The 22,180-nt window shown below is 38.4% G+C and overlaps 1 protein-coding gene across 5 annotated transcripts in view; it reads right to left on the bottom strand.

The window, feature by feature from the left end:
• Nucleotides 1-22,180, bottom strand: part of LOC106088372 (protein alan shepard) — a 1,012,027-nt gene that overhangs the window by 6,910 nt on the left and 982,937 nt on the right. For all 5 annotated transcript variants that reach the window (XM_059361231.1, XM_059361228.1, XM_059361230.1 and 2 more), the window contains 3 exons: nt 17,655-18,028; nt 11,292-11,456; nt 10,847-11,019 (listed from right to left, as the gene is read on the bottom strand). In XM_059361231.1, the coding sequence (XP_059217214.1) occupies nt 10,858-11,019; nt 11,292-11,456; nt 17,655-18,028 (701 nt within the window). In that variant the 3' untranslated portion in view covers nt 10,847-10,857. The remainder of the gene's footprint in view (nt 1-10,846; nt 11,020-11,291; nt 11,457-17,654; nt 18,029-22,180) is intronic.

Below are 22,180 nucleotides of genomic sequence, written 5' to 3'. Positions count from 1 at the left end.
TTGATCTAGGGTCCAATAAAGTTTTTATATTCTTCATCGTCTCGACATCCTGAGTCGATCTCGCCGTGCCCGTCCGTATGTGGAAATCACGGTAGCGGTCAAACGGGTAAAGCTAGCCGATTGAAATTTTGCAAAGATACTTAATATTGATGTAGGTCATTAGGGATTGCAAATGGACCATATCGGTTCAGATTTAGATATAGCTGCCATATAAACCGATCCTCTGAATTTGACTTCTTGAGCCCCTGGAAGCCGCAATTTTTGTCCGATTTGGATGAAATTTTACATGTGGTGTTCCGTTATGATTTTCAACAATTGTGCCAACTACCGTTTAAATCGGCCAAGAATCTGATATAGCTCCCATATAAACCGATCTTGTGATTTGACTTCTTGAGCCCCCGGAAGCCTCAATTCTCATAATATTTGACTGAAATTTTGCACATGACGTTCTGTTACGACTTTCAAATACTGTGTCAAGTACCGTTCAAATTGGTGAAGAACTTGATATAAAGGGTGATTTTTTTGAGGTTAGGATTTTCATGCATTAGTATTTGACAGATCACGTGGGATTTCAGACATGGTGTCAAAGAGAAAGATGCTCAGTATGCTTTGACATTTCATCATGAATAGACTTACTAACGAGCAACGCTTGCAAATCATTGAATTTTATTACCAAAATCAGTGTTCGGTTCGAAATGTGTTCATTCACCGTTCAGCGATGAGGCTCATTTCTGGTTGAATGGCTACGTAAATAAGCAAAATTGCCGCATTTGGAGTGAAGAGCAACCAGAAGCCGTTCAAGAACTGCCCATGCATCCCGAAAAATGCACTGTTTGGTGTGGTTTGTACGCTGGTGGAATCGTTGGACCGTATTTTTTCAAAGATGCTGTTGGACGCAACGTTACGGTGAATGAACACATTTCGAACCGAACACTGATTTTGGTAATAAAATTCAATGATTTGCAAGCGTTGCTCGTTAGTAAGTCTATTCATGATGAAATGTCAAAGCATACTGAGCATCTTTCTCTTTGACACCATGTCTGAAATCCCACGTGATCTGTCAAATACTAATGCATGAAAATCCTAACCTCAAAAAAATCACCCTTTAGCTCTCATATAAACAGATCTCCCGATTTCACTTCTTGAGCCCTTGGAAGCCACAAATTTCATACGATTTGGCTGAAATTTTGCAGATAGAGTTATCTTATGACTTGGAGAAACTTTGCCAAGTACGGTTCAAATCGGTCAAGAACCTGATAAAGCTCCTATATAAACCGATCTCGCGATTTGACTTCTTGAGCTACTGGAAGCCGCAATTTTTGTCCGATTTGACTGAAATTTTGCATGCGGTGTTCTGTTACGACTTGCAACAATTGTGGCAAGTACGGTCTATATCGGTCAAGAACCTGATATAGCTCCCATATAAACCGATCTCCCGATTTGATTTTTGTGCCCCTGGAAGCCTTAATTATCATCCGATTTGGCTGAAATTTTGCACACAGTGTTCTGTTATGACTTCCAACAACTGTGCCAAGTACGGTCTAAATCGTCATTTAACGTGATATATCTCCCATATAAACCGATCTACCGATTTGACTTCTTGAGCCCCCTCGAAGCCGCAATAGCCGATTGAGCTGAAATTTTGCGCGTTGTGTTATGTTATGACTTGCAACAACTGTGCCATGTTCGATCTACAACGGCCTTTAACCTGATATAGCTCCCATATAAACCGATCTCCCGATTTGACTTCTTGAGCCCCTAGAAGCGACAATTTTCATCCGATTTGGCTGACATTTTGCACGTAGTGTTCTGTTACAACTTCCAACAATCGAGCAAAGTATAGTCCGAACCGGTTTATAATTGATAGAGGTCCGATATAAACCGATCTCCCGATTTAACTTCTTGGGCCTCTAGAAGCCGCAATTTTTGTCCGATTGAGCCGAAATTTTGCACGTAGTGTTCTATTACCAACAATCCTGTTAAGTATGGTTCGAATCGGTCTTAACCCTGTTATAGCTCCCATATTTACCTATATCTGGATTTTACTTCTTGAGCCTCTATAATTCGAAATTGTTGTCTGTTATCGTACCATATATGGTCTAAATCGGTTTACAACTAAAATTTATTGCCTGATGCCACCGTAGCGCAGAGGTAAACATGTCCGTCTATGACATTGAACGCCTGGGTTCGAATTTTGGCGAGATCATCAGAAAAAGCTTTCAGCGGTGGTTTTGTCCTCCTAATGCTGGCAACTTTTGTGAGGTACTATGCCATGTTAAAACTTCTCTCCAAAGAGGTGTCGCACTGCGGCACGCCGTTCGGACTCGGCTATAAAAAGGAGTCCCCTTATCATTGAGCTTAAAACTTAAATCGGATTGATGTGGATGTGAGAAGATTGCCCCTGTTCCTTAGGGGAATGTTTATGATTTGGTAGAAGTTTGGTATGTTGAAACTATGGTGGTAGGTTCCCATATTTCGGCCCGGCCGAACTTTGCACGTTTTTACTTGTTATACCCACCACCGAAGGATGGGGGTATATTCATTTTGTCAGTCCATTTGCCACACATCGAACTATCCTTTTTCGACCCTATATATAAAGTATATATATTCTTGATCGTCGTAAAAATCTAAGATTAAGATTTAGCAATGCCTGTCCCAACCAGTCAATGGGGATATTGAGTTGAAACTTTGCACAGATTCTTTTATTGGCTATAGGCAGGTTAAGTTCGAAGATGGGCTATATCGACCCGATCCTCCGATTTTAAGTCTTGGGCCCATAAAATGCGAATTTATTGTCAGATTTCGCCGAAATTTGGGACAGTGAGTTATGTGAGGCCACTCGATATTCTTCTTCAATTTGGCACAGATCGGTTCAGATTTGGACATAGCTGCCATATAGACCGATTTCTCAATTTAAGGTTTTGTGCCCATAAAAGCCACATTTAATGTCGGATTTTGCTGAAATTTTAGAACAGTGTGTTGTGTTTGGTCTCTCGACATCTTTCTGGAATTTGGACCAGATCGGTCCAGATTTGGATATAGCTGGCATATAGACCGATTTCTAGTTTTAAGGTCTTGGGCCCATAAAAATCGCAGTTATTATCCGATTTCGCCGAAATTTGGGGCCGCGAGTTGTGTTAGGTCACTCGACATTCTTCTTCAATATGGCACAGATCGGTCCAGATTTAGATATAGCTGTCATATAAACCGATCCGCCGATTTAGGGTCTTAGGCTCATAAAAGCCACATTTATTATCCGATTTTGTTGAAATTTGTTACAGGGAGTTGTGTTAGGCCCTTCGACATTCTTCTTCGAATTGGCTCAGATCGGCCAAGATTTGGATATAGCTGCCATATAGACCGATCTCAAGATTTAAGGTTTTGGGCCCATAAAAGCCACATTTATTATCCGATTTTGACGAAATTTGTGACAGTGAGTTGCGTTAGCCCACTCGACATTCTTCTTCAATTTGGCACAGATCGGTTCAGATTTGGAAATAGCTGCCATATAGAACGATTTCTCGATTTAGGGTCTTGGGCCCATATAAGCCACATTTATTATGGGATTTTGCTGAAATTTGAGACAGTGAGTTGTGTTAGGCCACTCGACATTATTCTTCAATTTGGCGCAGATCGGTTCAGATTTAGATATAGCAGTCATATAGACCGATCTCTCGATTTAAGGTCTTGGGCGCATAAAAGCCACATTTATTATCTGATTTTGCCAAAATTTGGGACAGTGAGTCATGTTAGGCCACTAGACATCCTTCTTCAGTTTGGCCCAGATCGGTTCAGATTTAGATATAGCTGCCATATAGACCGATCACCTGATTTAAGGTCTTAGGTCCATAAAAGCCACATTTATCCGATTTTGCCGAAATTTTTGACAGTGAGTTGTGTTAGGCCACTAAACATCCTTCTTCAGTTTGGCCCAGATCGGTCCAGATTTGGATATAGCTGCCATATAGACCCATCTCTCGATTTAAGGTCTTGGGCGCATAGAAGGCGCAATTTTTGCCCGATTTCGCTGAAATTTAAGACAGTGAGTTGTATCAGGCCGCTCGATATACTTCTTGGAGATGGCCCAGATCGGTTCAAATTTGGACATAGCTGCCATATAGACCGATCTGTCAATTTAAAGTCTTGGCCCCATAAAAGACTCATTTATTATCCGATTTCGCTGAAATTTGACACAATGACTTATGTAAGACTTTTCGACATCCGTGTCCTATATGGTTCAGATTGGTCTATATTTGAAAATAGCTGCCAAAGAGGAGACCTATATTTTGTTCTATAAAATTGAACAGTGACTTGTATTTATTAGACCACTCTATCCCCGTGCCGAAGGTGGTTCAAATCGGGCTATATTTCCATATGGGTGCTATGGGTGCATATATTATGTATTTTTCAATGGATTATGAAGAAGGGTGGTTAACATATATACTCGAGGTGGTGGGTAGCCAAAGCTCGGCCCGGCTTAACGGCTTTTTAATTGTTAAAACAACAATTCCGTTTTGTATGGATAACACAATGTAATGGTCACAGGTATTGATGATCTACTGGCTGTTATTCTCTCGTTGGGGAGTGTATATTCTAAAACATGACTTCTGATGCCGCTGAACTCAGATGTTTCCCGGTTCGTTCTTATAAAAAATAATCGGAAAATTGCTAACGCTAAAATTATTTAACGGTTTTGCCTGTTTTTATAAATATAACGATTCAATGTGATAAAATTGCATAATATTAATATGGTACCTGAAAATGATCTAGGGAAGCTGTTGATATGTATACGAGTAGCTAATGAATGGTAATGGTACTTTAATGAAGTGCTCTTGGATAAAGCTTAAGTTAAGTCGCATTTTTATTATAGACTAAGATGTGATGATCAGATTTAAGCAAACAGGCAGGCAAAGCAAGGCAGACATTAGCAGCACACATAAAATGATGGCACACATGGGTTGTTTTTTTTAAAAAAAAAAACTAAAAAAAAAATTCAACAGAAAATTTTAAATAATAACTTAAACTAAGGCAACAAAAAACAATGCACACACACACACACAGTTCTAGCTGTAAATAATTTGAACAATTTTTTTTTTGGTTTAATATTAAAATTCTAAAGTGACATTGCTACTAACTACTAGTTTTGATTGACGTTGGATTTTTTTTAACGCCAGTAGTCTATAGAGAAATTATTATAATTACTTGACAATTAAACAAAAAAAAGAACTTTTTCGGTGTCAAGTTTTTGTAAAACACAAACATGCACAAACTAAAAATTAAATCATTAAAATCCGAACATATTAAATATCCAATTAAATGTTAACAAACGAATTGCTATTGAATTATTATGACTTAAATTTTGGATTTAAACCAAAATACAATTGAAAATGCGACAAGTTTAGCTATAGTGATTTCAACAGACGGACGGACGGACTTATTGCACGGGCAACAATGAACTTATTGAGAGGCGAGTTCGGTGAACATTTTATTTCACGTCGGGATTGGTCAATTGGCCGCCTAGATCTTGCGATTTAGTGCCCTTAAACCATTTTTTGTAGGGCTATGTCAAAGCTCTCATATCTCCACTGTCTTGAAGACCTAAATTGTCTTGGTGAGCAAATACGACCTATTTGGGGGTTTTCATGGTGATGGGACGTCCCCGTAGACATTTGGTCCCGAATGTTGATATCAGATTGGTGGTCTACTCTCAAATACCTTTCATTTGAGAGCCATATTGCCATAGTCGGCAAACATGACCGGTTTGTGAGTGTTTTGGGGGCGGCCACTAATTGACTTGGCCTTAAAAGTATTGGGTTGCCCAAAAAGTAATTGCGGATTTTCTTGCTTTAGAAAAAAAGTGTAAAAAAAGTATATTTGATTAAAGTTCATTCTAAGTTTTATTAAAAATATATTTACTTTCTTTTAAAAAATCCGCAATTACTTTTTGGGCAACCAATATATATCATATTCGTGTTCTACTTATTGCAATGACCAACAAATACTTCTTATTTGGGTGGTGTTATGGGGGTGGGGTAGCCCCACAGACAATTTCCCGAATTTTGATATCAAAGATCTATCATTTGAGCCCCATATTGCTATGGTCGCAAATTTGTCTCTTTGGGGGATGTTTGTTTGGGGAGGAACGGCCTCCCAAATACTTGGTCGCACATTTGGATATCAGATTCGTATTGCCATGGTCAGTAAAGAAGTCATGTTTGCGCGGTGTTTTGGGATGGGGTGGACCCCCAGAAACTTGGTGCCACATTTGGATATCAAATTCGTATTTTATTCGCAAATACCTTTCATTTGAGTCCCATATTGCTTGATTTGGGGTTGATTGATTTAGGGGTATTTTGGGGGTTGGGGTGGTCCCCCAAACACTTGGTCCGACAATTGGATATCAGATACGTTTTCTAATCTTAAATACCTTCCATTTGAGTCCCATATTGTCGTGATTGGTGTATATATATATTTGGTGGGTTTTGGGGTAGGGCGCTCCCCCCCCCCCCCCCAGGTACCCCATCTGAAACTGTATACCAAATTTTTGTTTGTAGGTAACTATAAGGGAGCACACAAAATTTCCCTTAAAACGCACCACCCATCTCCGAGATCTGGCGTTTATGAAAATTAGGGTAAGGGGGAGGGTCCGCCTCCCCTTCAGATATCAAAAAATGTAGTACCCAATTTTCACCATGGGATCATTATGCACCATCTGTCAAAATTTCAAGAAAATCGGTTCAGCCATTTTTGAATTTATAAAGAACATACAAACAAACAAACACAATTTGTTTTTTATATATAAGAGAAGAAATAGCTGAACAGGGCCCGTTCCGCTGCGCCTTCTTTCACTCTCTTATTTTATCTGGGCCCTATACGGTCACGTCAGGTTCTGTTTGGGGATGCTGGTACGGCCTTTCAGATATTTCGCGTCAATGTGGATATTATATTGGTGGTATTCTCCCTAATACCTATCATTACAGCCTTATATTACTATGGTCGGTATGGGGGATGAGGCCCCATATATCATATTCGTGCTCTGGTCTCAAATACCTTTAATTTGAGTCCGATATTGTCATAATTGGTTTATATTCCATTTGGCTGGCTTTGGAGGGGGGGCCGACCCCCTAGATAACCCACCCTAAATAAGGCTATAAATTTTTGTTTTGAACTAAATTTTGAAAATAGTGTAAGGGGAGGGTCCGCCCATTAAAGTTCGGATGTTAGATCTTCATTCTCTTGGATTTGGTGTTGGATTGGAGTATCCAAACTCTTTGCCCCGAAAGTGGATATCAGATTCATACTCTACTCCCAAAAACCACATTGGAGCTATATATTGCTGTAGTCGGTATATATGTGTGGTTTAGGAGAAGTTTATGAGGTGGGGCGTCCCTGAAACACTTGGCTATGAAACAGATACAGATTTGAGCCCCTTTTTGCCATAATCCACAAATATGTTCAGTTTGAGGGGTATGCAAGGTGGGGATGCCACCCTCGTACTTAGCCTTGAAAAATATCAGCATCGTGCTTTACTCCCAAATTTCTTTAATTTGAGCCCCAATTGCCATTGATTTAGGGGGAGTTTATGGGGTGACACGACCCCCAAACATTTGGGCTCAAAATTGGATATCAAATTAGTTTTCTACTATTATTTATCATGACCGGTATAAACAGAGTTTAGAGGCGGACCCTGAAGTAATATCAGCATCGTGCTAGATCACGATTTTGTTTGATAATGTCAAGCGTTTTGAAGGTGGCTATCAAGATATTCAGGGCTACGGGTCTCGTTCAGATTCACTCTAATTAATTCTTTTGTATTGATGACCAATTGGGATACCACATTCTTTTTGAGGGTATTTTTAATTCCTTTTTTTTGGGTAGGATAGAGGGAGGGGGGATTGCCCCCTGATACGTCTTTTCATTTGAGTACAGTTTAATCTCGATCATTCTACATGACAGTTTGGCGTTGTATTTATTGGGAGGAGAGGTTCGGTCCTCCCGACGCTAAGAACCAAACGACAATTTATTTGAATCCATTATTGTCGCGATCTACTTGTGCTGCGGAATGGTAGAACGTGACCCATTCTTGAATCCTTATACCAACATTAGATTCGAAATATACTGTCATAGATCTTTCTTTTAATTGACATATTATCCCGATCGAACTTCACGTCCTATTGAAGAGTATTTAGTGGGTGAGTCGGTCCCAGACTCGCTCCTAAATGTGTATACCAGATTCGAAGTCAACTCCCAAAGACCTATCATTCGATGCCCATTTTGTGACATGGGGCATTGATACTCACTTGATACCCATATTGCCCAAACAGTAAAATTGTCCTGTTAGGTGGTTTTTTGGGGGGATGGGGTACGCCCCCGACACATAGGGTGCCATGTTTATGCCCAATTCGTACTCTACTCATAAATACGTTTCATTTGACACGCATATTGTCCCAATCTGTAAATATGTCCTGCTGGGGAGTTTTGGGGGGTGGGGAGGGGTGGACGCCTCAGACACCAAAAAATAAACTTTTATGTCAGATTTGTATTTTTCTTTTAAATACCTTTCATTTGATACCCATATTGCCCAAAGCGGTGAAAGTGTCCTGTTAGTGGGTTTTTTAGGGGTGACCGACCACTTGGGGTTGAAATTTTTATACCATGCTCGTACTCTACTTTTAAATACCTTTCATTTGATACCCATATTGTCCCAATCGGTACACTTGTCCGTTCGGGTGGGTTTTGGGATGGGGCGTCCCCCCAGGTTATATGACTCTAAAATTTTATACCAATTTCGTGTTTTTGGGGTACCATAAAAGGTGGCATTCAAAATTTCGATTAAATCGGTACACGCATCTCTGAGATCTGGCGTTTTTGAAAATTGGGGTATGGGGGAGGGTCCGCCCCCCCCCCCCTTTCGGATATCAAAAAATGTAGTACCCTATATTCACCGGGGTCTCAAACTCTACCATCTGTGAACATTTCATGAAAATCGGTTGAGCCGTTTTTTGAGTCCATACGGAACAGACAAACAAACTAACAAACAAACAAAGCGCAACAATTTCATTTTTATACCCTCCACCATAGGATGGGGTATACTAATTTCGTATTTCTGGATGTATCTCCTAAACTATGCGTCCTAGAGGGAAATGGGCCATAATTCATGACTCCACCGAAAATTTTAAATTTTCGCATGAAATCTTTAACATGGCTGTATCTCCTAAACTATGCGTCCTAGAGGGAAATGGACCTTAATTCGTGACTGTACCGAAAATTTCAAATTTTCGCATGAAATCTTTAAAATGGCTGTATCTCCTTAACTATGCGTCCTAGAGAGAAATGGGCCTTAATTCGTGACTGTACCGAAAATTTCAAATTTTCGCATGAAATTTTTAAAATGGCTGTATCTCCTTAACTATGCGTCCTAGAGGGAAATGGGCCTTAATTCGTGACTCCACCGAAAATTAAAAATTTTCGCATTAAATAAAGTATATATATTCTTGATCATCGTGACATTTTATCCATCCATCTGTCTGTCGAAACCACGCTGACTTTTGAAGGAGTAGAGCTAGCCACTTGAAATTTTGCACAAATACTTCTTATTGATGTAAGTCGGTTGGGATTGTAAATGGTCTAAATCGGTCCATGTTTTGATATAGCTGCCATATAAACCGATCTTGGGTCTTGACTTCTTGAGCTTTTAGAAGACGGAATTCCTATCCGATTTGGCTGTAATTTTGCACATAGTGTTTTAATGTCTTTTCCAACAACTGTGCTAAGTATGGTTCAAATCGGTCCATAACCTGATATAGCTGCTATATAAACCGATCTTGGGTTTTGACTTCCAGAGCTTTTAGAAGGCACAATTCCTATCCGATTTGGCTGTAATTTTGCACCTGGTGTTTTGGTATCACTTCCAACATTTGTGCGAAGTATGGTCCAAATCGATCTATAGCCTGATATAGCTGCCATATAAACTGATCTGGGATCTTGACTTCTTGAGCCTCTAGAGAGCGCAATTCTCATTCGATTTGGCACAGATTTTGTACATGAGCTTCTCTCATGGCCTTCAACATACGTGTGCAATATGGTCTTAATCGATCTACAGTTTGACCCAGCTCCCATATAAACCGATCTCTCGATTTTGCTTCTTGAGTCCCGAATCGGACTATAACTTGATATAGCTCCACCTCCTCCTCTGTCCATATTTATTATTATCTTTGTTTGCCTAAAAAGAGATACTGCGCAAAGAACTCGACAGATGCGATCCATGGCGGAGGGTATATAAGATTCGGCCCGGCCGAACTTAGCACGCTTTTACTTGTCATATAATAGAAGATAGCACATGGCTCAATCGTTGCCTAGAAGTTCAAAAATTTTGAATGAATTTTTTCAAAAAATAAAAAAAATTTAATATCAGCAGACAGTGTTGGCTGATATCAGCAGACTTATTTTTCTGGGTGTAAGTACATGAATTCAGTGACCAGCTGTAATAGACCAACATAATAGTTCCTCTGGGCACATTCGTTAACCGATTTCGACAAAATTATGAACAATGTGTGTCAGATTAAAAATTAAAGCCACTACAAACATTTAAATCTATTCACTAGCATAACAAAATTAACAAAAACAAAGAACATACAGCAAAAGTTACGTCTAGCCAAAACCAGTGTTGGTCTATAAAAAACATTTTTTTTTTTTTGTAAAATTATGTGTGTGTATGAACATCAGTTATGGCATCTATGAAATCAAATACATAAACATATAACATAATAAAAATTATCCACATTTGTTTAAGGGAAAACCAAAATCAAAGCGAAATAGTTCCTATGTAACACACTGACGCACTCACCTCGCGAAAACCTATTTGGGAGCGGCTGGATGTGGATACTGCGTATATGCCTCATCGGGTGATGCAGCTGTGCTAGCCTGTTCAGAATCTGTCATTTGCATTGTTGGTATAATTGTAGGTTGTGCATAATATGGATAAGTTGGACTAATATACTGTAATGATGGAGAGAAATTCTAAAAAAAACAAACAAAACGAAACATTGAGAAAAAAACAAAAAAAAAATTATAAATAAAAAAATCAGAAAAAAAAGAATTAAAAATAATTAAAATATTAATAAAAAAATTTAAATATTTATATTACAAAATTATGGTTTTTTTTATATTATTCATTATATATACATAAAATTTTCGTTACTCTATTACGAAACTAATTCCGACCATAAAATGTTTATTTTGTAATACTGGTAGGGATATTTATTGTGTATAAGGCATAAAAAAACACTTACCGAATTGCCAATTTGCAATGTGGCCAACTGTGGCATCATCGTGCCATATGGTACGCCTGTATCGCCGCTAACCATCATCGATATGCCGCGTGGTTGCACCTGATTGACAGCATCTGGTTTATAGGAAGCAACACCCAATTGTGGAGCTGTGGCCATTTGCATATACTGTGCGCATCCATTCAGTCATTCGTTTGTTAATGCGCACCACGACGACGACGACGCAATACAAATAAAACAAAAAGAACAACACCAGCAACGGATTGTAATTAACTTAAACATTCATAAATTATTTATAATAATTGTGCGTTCATTAAACCGAATGCCAATTGCATACTTCGTACATGTACATGGATATGCAGTTAAATGTTTGAATATGTACGAATATGGATATTAGGTCATATCGCTAGAAACAAGAAAACTTTTGGGATTTCCCAACCAACACTATTATGTGTACCAGGGACGTAGCCAGAATGTTATTGGGGGGGGGGGGGGGGGGTTATCCTCCCCACACTTTTTCTAAATCGAAAATGCCAAAATTCTTGTTACTGTGAAATTGGTAAAGATACTTTGTTGTTTGTTTTGTTTTCTTTTATACCCGCCACCGAAGGATGGGGGTATATTCATTTTGTCATTCTGTTTGCAACACATCGAAATATGGAAAACAAGAAACATTTTGAGATTTCCTAACAATCACTATGATGTGTACCAGGGATGTAGCCAGGATTTTTTTTTTTTTTTTGGGGAGGGAGGGGGTGCCCTCCCCACATTTTTTCAAAATTGAAAATGCCAAAATTCTTGTTACTGTGAAATTGGTAAAGATACCTCAATTTGTTTTCTTTTATACCCACCACCGAAGGATGAGGGTATATTCATTTTGTCATTCCGTTTGCAACACATTGAAATGTTCATTTCTGACCCTATAAAGTATATATATTCTTGATCAGCGTAAAAATCTAAAACGATCTAGACATGTCCGTCCGTCTGTTTGTTTAAATCACGCTACAATCTTTAAAAATAGAGAAAAAATTGAGCCGAAACTTTGCACTGAGTCTTTTTTTTCCAAAAGCAGGTTAAATTCGAAGATGGGCTATATCGGACTTTATTTTGATATAGCTCCTATATAGACCGATCCTCCGATTTAGGGTCTTGGGCCCATAAAAGCCACATTTATTATCCGATTTTGCTGAAATTTAGGACAGTGAGTTGTGTCAGGCCCTTCGACATCCTCCGCCAATTTGGTCCAGATCGGTCCAGATTTGTATATAGCTGCCATATAGACCAATCTCTCGACTTAAGGCCTTGGGCCATAAAAGCCACATTTATTATCCGATTTTGTTGAAATTTGGGACAGTGAGTTGAGTAAAGCCCTTCGACATACTTCTTAAATATGGCCCAGATCGGTTCAGATTTGGATATAGCTGCCATATAGGCCGATCTCTCGATTTAAATTTTTGGACCCATAAAAGGCGCATTTATTGTCCGATGTCCACCAAATTTGGGACAGTGAGTTGTACTAGGCCCTTCGACATCCTTCGCCAATTTGGGGTTTTGGGTCCATAAAGGGCAGATTTATTATCCGATTTTGTTGAAATTTGGGACAGTGAGTTGAGTAAAGCCCTTCGACATACTTCTTAAATATGACCCAGATCGGTTCAGATTTGGATATAGCTGCCATATAGACCGATCTCTCGATTTAAATTTTTGGGCCCATAAAAGGCGCATTTATTGTCCGATGTCCACCAAATTTGGGACAGTGAGTTATGTTTGGCCCTTCGACATCTTTCTGCAATATTGCACAGATCGGTTCAGATTTAAATATAGCTGCCAAATAGACCGTTCACTCGATATAAGATTTTGGGCCCATAAAAGACACATTTATTGTCCGATGCCGCCGAAATTCGGGACAGTGAGTTGCGTTAGGCCCTTTGACATCCTTCTTCAATTTGGCTCAGATCGGTCCAGATTTGGGTATAGCTGCCATATAGACTGATCCCCCGATTTAGGGTCTTAGGCCCATAAAAGCCACATTTATCATCCGATTTTGCTGAAGTTTGGGAGAGTGAGTTGTGTTAGACCCTTCGACACCTCTTTTCAATTTGGCCCAGATCGGTTCAGATTTGGATATAGCTGTCATATAGACCGATCTCTCGATTTCAGGTTTAGGCCCATAAAAGGCGCATTTATTGTCCGATGCCGCCGGAATTTGGGAAAGTAAGTTGTGTTAGACCCTTCGGTACCTCTTTTCAATTTGGCCCAGATCGGTTCAGATTTGGATATAGCTGTCATATAGACCGATCTCTCGATTTAAGGTTTAGGCCCATAAAAGACGCATTTAATGTCCGATGCCGCCGAAATTTGGGAAAGTAAGTTGTGTTAGACCCTTCGACACCTCTTTTCAATTTGGCCCAGATCGGTTCAGATTTGGATATAGCTGTCATATAGACCGATCTCTCGATTTCAGGTTTAGGCCCATAAAAGGCGCATTTATTGTCCGATGCCGCCGGAATTTGGGAAAGTAAGTTGTGTTAGACCCTTCGGTACCTCTTTTCAATGTGGCACAGATCGATTCAGATTTGGATATAGCTGCCATATAGACTGATCTCTCGATTTAAGGTTTTGGGCCCATAAAAGGCGCATTTATTGTCTGAAGTCGCCGAACTTTGGGACAGTGGGTTAAGATAAGCCCTTCGACATACTTTTGAAATATGGCACAGATCGGTTATGTTTTGTATATAGCTGCCATATAAACCGATCCGTCGATTTGGGGTCTTAGGCCAGCAAAAGCTACATTTATTATCCGATTTTGCTGAAATTTGTGACAGTGAGTTGTGTTAGGCTCTTCGACATTTTTCTGAAGCTTAGCCCAAATCGGTTCAGATTTGGATATAGCTGCCATATAGTCTGATATCCTGATTTAAAGTCTTGACCCATAAAAGGCGCATTTATAATCCGATTTCACTGAAATTTGACACACTGACTTATGTTAGGTTTTTCGACATCCGTGTCGTTTATGGTTCAGATCAGATCGCAATTGAGTAATATTGACCAATATTTTTGTATACACAAATGACTTGTACTTATTAGTATTTGGTCCAAATTGGAAGATATTTCGACATAGCTGATATGGGGCATAAGGTATGCATTTTTCACCGGATTTTGACGAAAGGTGGTTTACTTAAATACCCGTGATGGTGGGTATCCAAAGTTCGGACCGGCCGAACTTAACGCCTTTTTACTTGTTTCTATCTACCCCCTTTATTCGGCAACAACAATCATTTAAGCCAAATTTCGAAGTTCTAGCTCTACCCGTTTACCCTATGCAAGTTCACCTATTTCGTACCTTTTTGGTACTTTTTTGTTTCTAAATGTCCAAAAAAATTTTTTGCATCCCAGTTAAGGTTGTCATAGTGTACCTAAATTCCAAAATTCAAAGCTCTAACACAATTATCAAACAAGGTACCAAAAACTATCAATTGCGGTACTAAACGTACCATTTTTCCCACTTATGGTACTATTTTGGGAAAATTTTGTCACCAAATAATATTTTTTCAAGACTCTCTTAATTTGAGGCCCAAATCATAATTATAGCCCCATCCGTTGTGCTGGGTAAAAAATCGCCATTTCGAACTTTTTAGTACCTAACCGTACGAATATGGCAAAATCCCGTCTTATCGCGAGCCTACGATCCAAAACCCACATAATTGTCAACACCTCGAAATAGGCGTCTAAGACACTATGAAGTTTATATATTCCTGATCGTCATGACATTTTAAGTCGATCTAGTCATGTCCGTCCGTCAGCCGCTTAAAATTTGGCACAAATACTTTTTTTGGTGTAAGTCGGTTGGGATTGTAAATGGGCCAAATCGGTCCATGTTTTGATATAGCTGCCATATAAACCGATCTTGGGTCTTGACTTCTTGAGCCTCTAGAGGGCGCAAATCTTGTCTGATTTGAGTGAAATTTTGCAGGTGGATATCACTTTCAACAACTGTGCTAAGTATGGTTAAAATCGGTTCATAACCTGATATAGCTGCCATATAAACTGATCTCCGGTCTTGACTTCTTCAGCTGTTAGAGGGCGCAATTTTTGACCGATTTGGCTGCAATTTTGCATGTGGTGTTTTGGTATCACTTCCAATAACTATGCAAAGTATGGTTGAAATCGGTTCTGAACTTGGTAAAGCTGCCATATAAACCGATCTTGGATCTTGACTTCTTAAGCCGCTAGAGGGCGCAGTTATCATCAGATTTGGTTGATATTTTGCATGAGGCGAGGTTGTTATGACTAACAATAACTGTGCTAAGTATGGTTCAAATCGGTTCATAACCTGGTAAAGCTGCCATATAAACCGATCATTGATTTTGAGTTCTTGCGCCTCTAGAAGGTGCAGTTCTCATCCGATTTGGCTGAAAGTTTGCATGAAGTGTTTTGAAATGACTTTCAACAACTGTGATAAGTATCGTTCAAATCGGTTCACAACCTGGTAAAGCTGCCATATAAACCGATCTTCGATCTTGGGTTTTTGCGCCGCAAGAGGGCGCGGTTCTCATCCGATTTGGTTGATATTTTGCATGAGGTGTTTTGGTATCACTTTCAACAACTGTGTTAAGTATGGCACAAATCGGTTCATAACCTGGTAAAGCTGCTATATAAACCGATCTTGGATCTTCAGCCGCTAGAGGGCGCAGTTTTCATCCGATTTGGCTAAAATTTTCCATGAGGTATTTTGGAATCACTTTAAACAACTGTGCTAAGCATGGTTCAAATCGGTTCATAACCTGGTATAGCTGCTATATAAACTGATCTTTGATTTTGAGTTCTTGAGCCGCTAGGGGGCCCAGTTCTCATCCGATTTGGCTGAAATTGTGCATGAGGTGTTTTGATATCACTTCCAATAACTGTGCTAAGTATGGTCTAAGTTGGTTCATAACCAACTGATTTTGGATCTTGGGTTCTTGCGCCGCTAGAGGGCACGATTTTCATCCGACTTGGCTGAAATTTTGCATGAGGTGTTTTGGTATCACTTTCAACAACTGCGCTGAGTATGGTTTACTTCGGTTCGTAACCTGGTATAGCTGCCATATAAACCGATCTTTGATCTTGAGTTCTTGAGCCGCTAGAGGGCGCAGTTCTCATCCGATTTGGCTGAAATTTTGCATGAGGTGTTTTGATATGACTTCCAAAAACTGTGATGAGTATGGCGCAAATAGGTTTATAACTTGATATAGCTGCCATATAAACTGATCTGGGATCTTGACTTCTTGAACCTCTAGCGAGCGCAACCGCAACACCGGCTTATCCCATGGCCTTCAACATACGTGTGCAATATGGTCTGAATCGATGTATAGCTTGATACAGCTCCCATATAAGCCGATCTCCCGATTTTGCTTCTTGAGCCCCGAATCGGACTATAACTTGATATAGCTCCTCCTCCTTCTCTTCCGTCCTTATTTATTATTTTTTGTTTGCCTAAAGAGAGAACTTGACAGATGCGATCCATGGTGGAGGGTATATAAGATACGGCCCTACCGATCTTAGCACGCTTTTACTTGTTTCAGTTAGCCCATCTATTCAGTCTTTCGCCTCATACTTCCACCTTTGGTTCTGCCCTCTCTTCTGTCCCTCTTTAGACATCGTCGTTCGTAACCGTTTGTCCCCTCATCAATTTGTCTGTCTGTTTTGTCTCTCTTTCGTTTATATATAACAACCAATCTCAGTACTATACGATCTAATGTACAATTTTACTTATGCGGATATGCAGTAAAAATTTAACATTGTATTATTAATGCATTTCTTAATTACTAACATTGTATGGAGGACACAAATACATGCATACATATGTAAGTGTGCAGATATATGAATTTTAAATAGGCAACATGAATGCCGTTGGATGTGAAAATCTGATTTTCCCCAAAGAAGGATCACATATGAAGCAGCCTTGGGTGTACAAAATGTAAATTACTTTCTACACATTCACAGATATGGCGAAAATGCAAATGTGAAAAGGTTTAAGTTGAAAAATTACGTAAACCATTTGACTGTTTTAAATTAGGGAAAATATTAATGAAAAGGAGGTAAATATTACGGGTGTGCTATAAAGTTGAAAAACTTGTATATGCCAATGAAGAAAAGTAGAAAAAGTTTATTAGTCTGATGGAAATAATCAGAGTGAAAATAGGAGTCTTAGATTGTAGCGTAAACAATTTCGTACCCCTTTTTCAACTATTTGAATGCAAAATGGAAAATGTACCGGTAGATCTACATAGTAGTATGGTATATCTACATAGAACTACCCAATTTTTTAAAAGAAATTATCTACAATATCTTTAATATCTTTTTTTTTGGCTTCGCCAAACTCACCTGATCATCTACCTGAGTGATCGGTTGTGTCATCATATAACCGGGAATCCATTGTGAACCAGCCATTGGATAACCACCCACCTGGGGTCCACCGAATCGTGAATATGGCACTCCAATGGGTGTGCCCATATTAACACTAACACCATTCTGTTGCATTGCATTGGGATCATAGGACACTGGTATACCCTCAGCAGAGACATCACGCCACGTTCGTCCACCCTGATCGGGAGCCTTGAAGAGATTCTTCTTTTTGGGACCACCATCGGCGAATTTAACCAGTAGTGGATCTTTGGCACCAGGAATAATTTGACCATTAAAAATCGAAATGATTTGTTCACATTTTTCACGGCTTTCCATGCGGGCGAAGCCAACACCTAAGGACAATAAATGTTGAGAAATAGCAAATTAATAGGAAGTAAAAATGTTATGGGGTCCAATGATTTCTTAATTAATAAAGGTTTCAATTTGTCTGGTCATATAAATATTGGCACAGACACAGGCTTAGCATAATATAAAAATGGAGCATGTGTTAAGCGATAGTCAAACATCCCTTAGTGTATAAAATTTGCACAAGTATACGATTTGCAGTCGATGACGTTATGCTGGGCTTTTAGTTATAAGGATAGAAGGGGTACCAAAGCTTTCCCTTTTTAAAAAGACTACAAAAGCCACTTAGAAGGACAGCGAAGTACTAAAACTACCGTTTCCCAAAAAGAAAGGGTACTAACACTGCCCTTTCTCAAAAGAGAGGGCACTCAAACTACCCTTTCTCAAAGGAAGGGGTACTAAAACTACACTTTCCCAAAAGAAAGGGTAATAAAATTACACTTTCCCAAAAGAAAGGGTACTAAAATTACACTTTCCCAAAAGAAAGGGTACTAAAATTACACTTTCCCAAAAGAAAGGGTGCTAAAATTACACTTTCCCAAAAGAAAGGGTAATAAAATTACACTTTCCCAAAAGAAAGGGTAATAAAATTACACTTTCCCAAAAGAAAGGGTAATAAAATTACACTTTCCCAAAAGAAAGGGTACTAAAATTACACTTTCCCAAAAGAAAGGGTACTAAAATTACACTTTCCCAAAAGAAAGGGTACTAAAAGTACACTTTCCCAAAAGAAAGGGTACTAAAATTACACTTTCCCAAAAGAAAGGGTACTAAAATTACACTTTCCCAAAAGAAAGGGTAATAAAATTACACTTTCCCAAAAGAAAGGGTACTAAAATTACACTTTCCCAAAAGAAAGGGTACTAAAATTACCCTTTTGCAAAAGAAAGGGTACTAAAACTACCTTTTTGCAAAGAAAGAGTACTAAAACAACCCTTTCGCAAAGAAAGGGTACTATTGTAGTTTTAGTGAGAAAGAAAGGGTACTTAAAGGGTACTTTCCCAAAAGAAAGGGTACTAAAATTAGCCTTTCACAAAATAAAGGTTACTAAAACTACCTTTTCTTTAAAGAAAGGGTACTAAACCTTCCAAAAAGAATGAGTACTAAAACTACCCTTTCCCAAACAAAGGGAACTTAAACTGCACTTTCCCAAAGGAGAGGTTACTAAAACTTCATTCAACAAAGAAATGGTACTAAAACTATCCTTTCCCAAAAGAATGAGAACTAAAACTTCCCGAAAACTACACATCCCAAAAAACATGGTACTAAAACAACTACCCTTTTCCCAAAGAAAGAGTACTAAAACTATCCTTTCCCTAGCAAAGGGTACTTAAACTACACTTTCTCTAAAGAAAGTGTACTAAAACTACCCTTCTACAAAGAAATGGTACTAAAACTATCCTTTCCCAAAATAATGAGTACTAAAACTTCCCAAAATCTACCCTTTCTAAAAGAAAGTGCACTAATACTATTATTTCCTAAAAGAAAGGATATTTTAACTACCCTTACCCGAAACAAAGGGTGCCAAATCTTCCTTTAACTAACCTTTCCCACAAAAAAAGAGTACTAATACTTCCCTAAAATTACTCTTTCCCAAAAGAAAGGGTACTAAAACGCCCATGGAATGACCCTTTTCCCAAAAAAGAGTACTAAAACTTCCCTTAAACCACCCTTTCCCCATAGAAAGGGTATAAACACTAACCTTTCCCAAAAGAAATAGCATCTAAAACTACACTTTCCCTAAAGAAGGGGTACTAAAACTATGCTTTCCCTTAAAAAAGGGTACTAAAACTACCCTTACCAAAAAAAACTGGTGCTAAAAACCCTTTCCCAAAGAAATGGTGCTAAAACAACCCTTCCTCAAAAGAAAGGGTACTTTTCATATTTTTTCTTTTCCACAATAATAGGTACTAAAACTACAATTTCCCAAAACAGGAGTGCTTAAACTACCCTATCCCAAAAGAAAGGGTACTAAAACTACCCTTTCCCAATAGAAAGGGTACTAAAAATACCCTTTTCCAAAAGTAAGAGTACTAAATCTTCCCTAAAACTATCCTTTCCCAAAAAAAGAAAGGGTTTCAAAGTTACGCTTCCGAAAACAAAAGGTACTAAAATTGTCCTAAAACTAGCCTTACCCAAAAGCAATGGTGTAACAATTGCCCTTTTCCAAAAGAAATGGAGCTAAAACAACCCTTTCCAAAAAGAAATGGTGCTAAAACAACCATTTCTGAAAAAAAAGGGTACTAAAACTACCCTTTCCAAAAGAAAAAGTACTAAAATTATCATTTCCCAAAAGAAACGAGTACTAAAACTTCTTCCAAACTACCCTTTCCCAAAGGAAAGGGTACTAAAACGACCTTTTCCCAAAAGAATGAGTACTAAAACTTCCCCAAAAGCCAACCTTTCCAATAGAAAGTACATTTAAACTATAATTTCCCAAAAGACGGAATACTTAAACTTCCCAAAACTACCCTTTACCAAAAGATAGATTGCTAGTACTACGTTTTCTCAAAAGAAAGGGTACTAAAACTACCATTTCTCAAATAAAAGGGTCCTAAAACTACCTTTTCCCAAATTAAAGGGTACTAAAACTACCCTTTTCCAAATTAAAGGGTACAAAAACTACCCTTTCTCAAAGAAAGAGTACTAAAACTTCCCTAAAACTACCCTTTCCAAAAGAAAGAGTGCTATTACTACACCTTCTCAAAAGAAAGGGTACTAAAACTACCGTTTCCCAAATAAAAGGGTACTTAAACTACCCTTTCCCAAAAGAAAGAGTACTAAAAAAGGCATTTTCTCAAAAAAAAGAGTACTACAACTTCCCTAAAACTACCCTTTCCAAAAGAAAGTGTACTAAAACTATGTTTTGCCAAAAGAAAGAGTACCTAAACTTCCACAAAACTACCCTTTCCAAAAGAAAGAGTGTTATTACTACACCTTCTCAAAAGAAAGGGTACTTAGACTACCCTTTCCCAAAAGAAAGAGTACTAAAAATGCACTTTCTCCAAAAAAGAGTACTAAAACTTCCCTAAAAATATTCATTCCCAAAAGAAATGGTAAGAAGATTACCCTTTCCCAACAGAGAGGGAACTAAAGCTACCCTTTTCCAAAAGAAATGTTTCTAAAACTACCCCTTCCAAAAAGAAAGGGTACTAAAACTACCCTTTCCCAAAAGAAAGGTTTCTAAAACTACCCTTTCCAAAAAGAAAGTGTACTAAAACTACAATTTCCCAAAAAAAGGGTACATAAACTACAATTTCCCAAAAGAAAGGATACTAAAATTACCCTTTCACAAAAGAAAAGGTACTAAAAATACCCTTTCCAAAAGACAAAGTACTGATACTACCCTTTCCTAAGTGAAAGGATACTACAACTACCATTTCCCAAAAGAAAGGTCACTCTTTCTCAAAAGAAAGGGTACAAAACTACCCTTACGCAAGAGAAATGGAGCCAAAACTACCCCTTCCCAAAAGAAATGTACTAAAACTAATCTTTTCTCAAAAGAAAAAGGTACTATAACTAGCTTTTCCCTAAAAAAAGGGTACTAAAACTATATTTTCCCAAAAAAAAGGGTGCTAAAACTACCCTATCCCAATAGAATGGGTATGAAAACTACCCCTCCCAAAAGAAAGTATACTAAAACTAACCTCTACCAAAAAAGGGTACTTAAACTACCATTTCCCAAAAGAAAGGATGCTAAAACTACTCTTTCCCAAAAAGAAAGTGTACTTAAACTACTCTATCCCAAACGAAAGGTTACTAATACTACCCTATCCCAAAACAAAGGGTACGTAGACTAACCTTTCCCACAGGAAAGGGTACTAAAATGGCGCTTTCCCAAAGGAAAGAGTACCAAACCTTCCCTAAAACCATCCTCTTGCAAAGAGTAGTATTAAAACTACCCCTTCCCAAAAGAAAGGGTTCTAAAACTAACCTTTTCTAAAACTAAACCACCTCTTTCCAAAAAAGAAAGGGTACTAAAACTACCCTTTCCCAAAATAAAGTGTATCAAAACTACCCTTTCCTTTAGGAAAACTACCATCTACCAAAAGAAAGGGTACTAAAACAACCCTTTCATTAAAAAGGGTACTAAAAATACCCTTTCTTAAAAGAAAGGGTACCTAAACTACTCTTTTCCA

This window comes from Stomoxys calcitrans, chromosome 1 (assembly GCF_963082655.1).
Source record: "Stomoxys calcitrans chromosome 1, idStoCalc2.1, whole genome shotgun sequence".
Taxonomy (NCBI): Eukaryota; Metazoa; Arthropoda; class Insecta; order Diptera; family Muscidae; genus Stomoxys; species Stomoxys calcitrans.
Note: the sequence above shows the minus strand (reverse complement) of the source record. Positions and strands in the feature narration are given on the sequence as shown.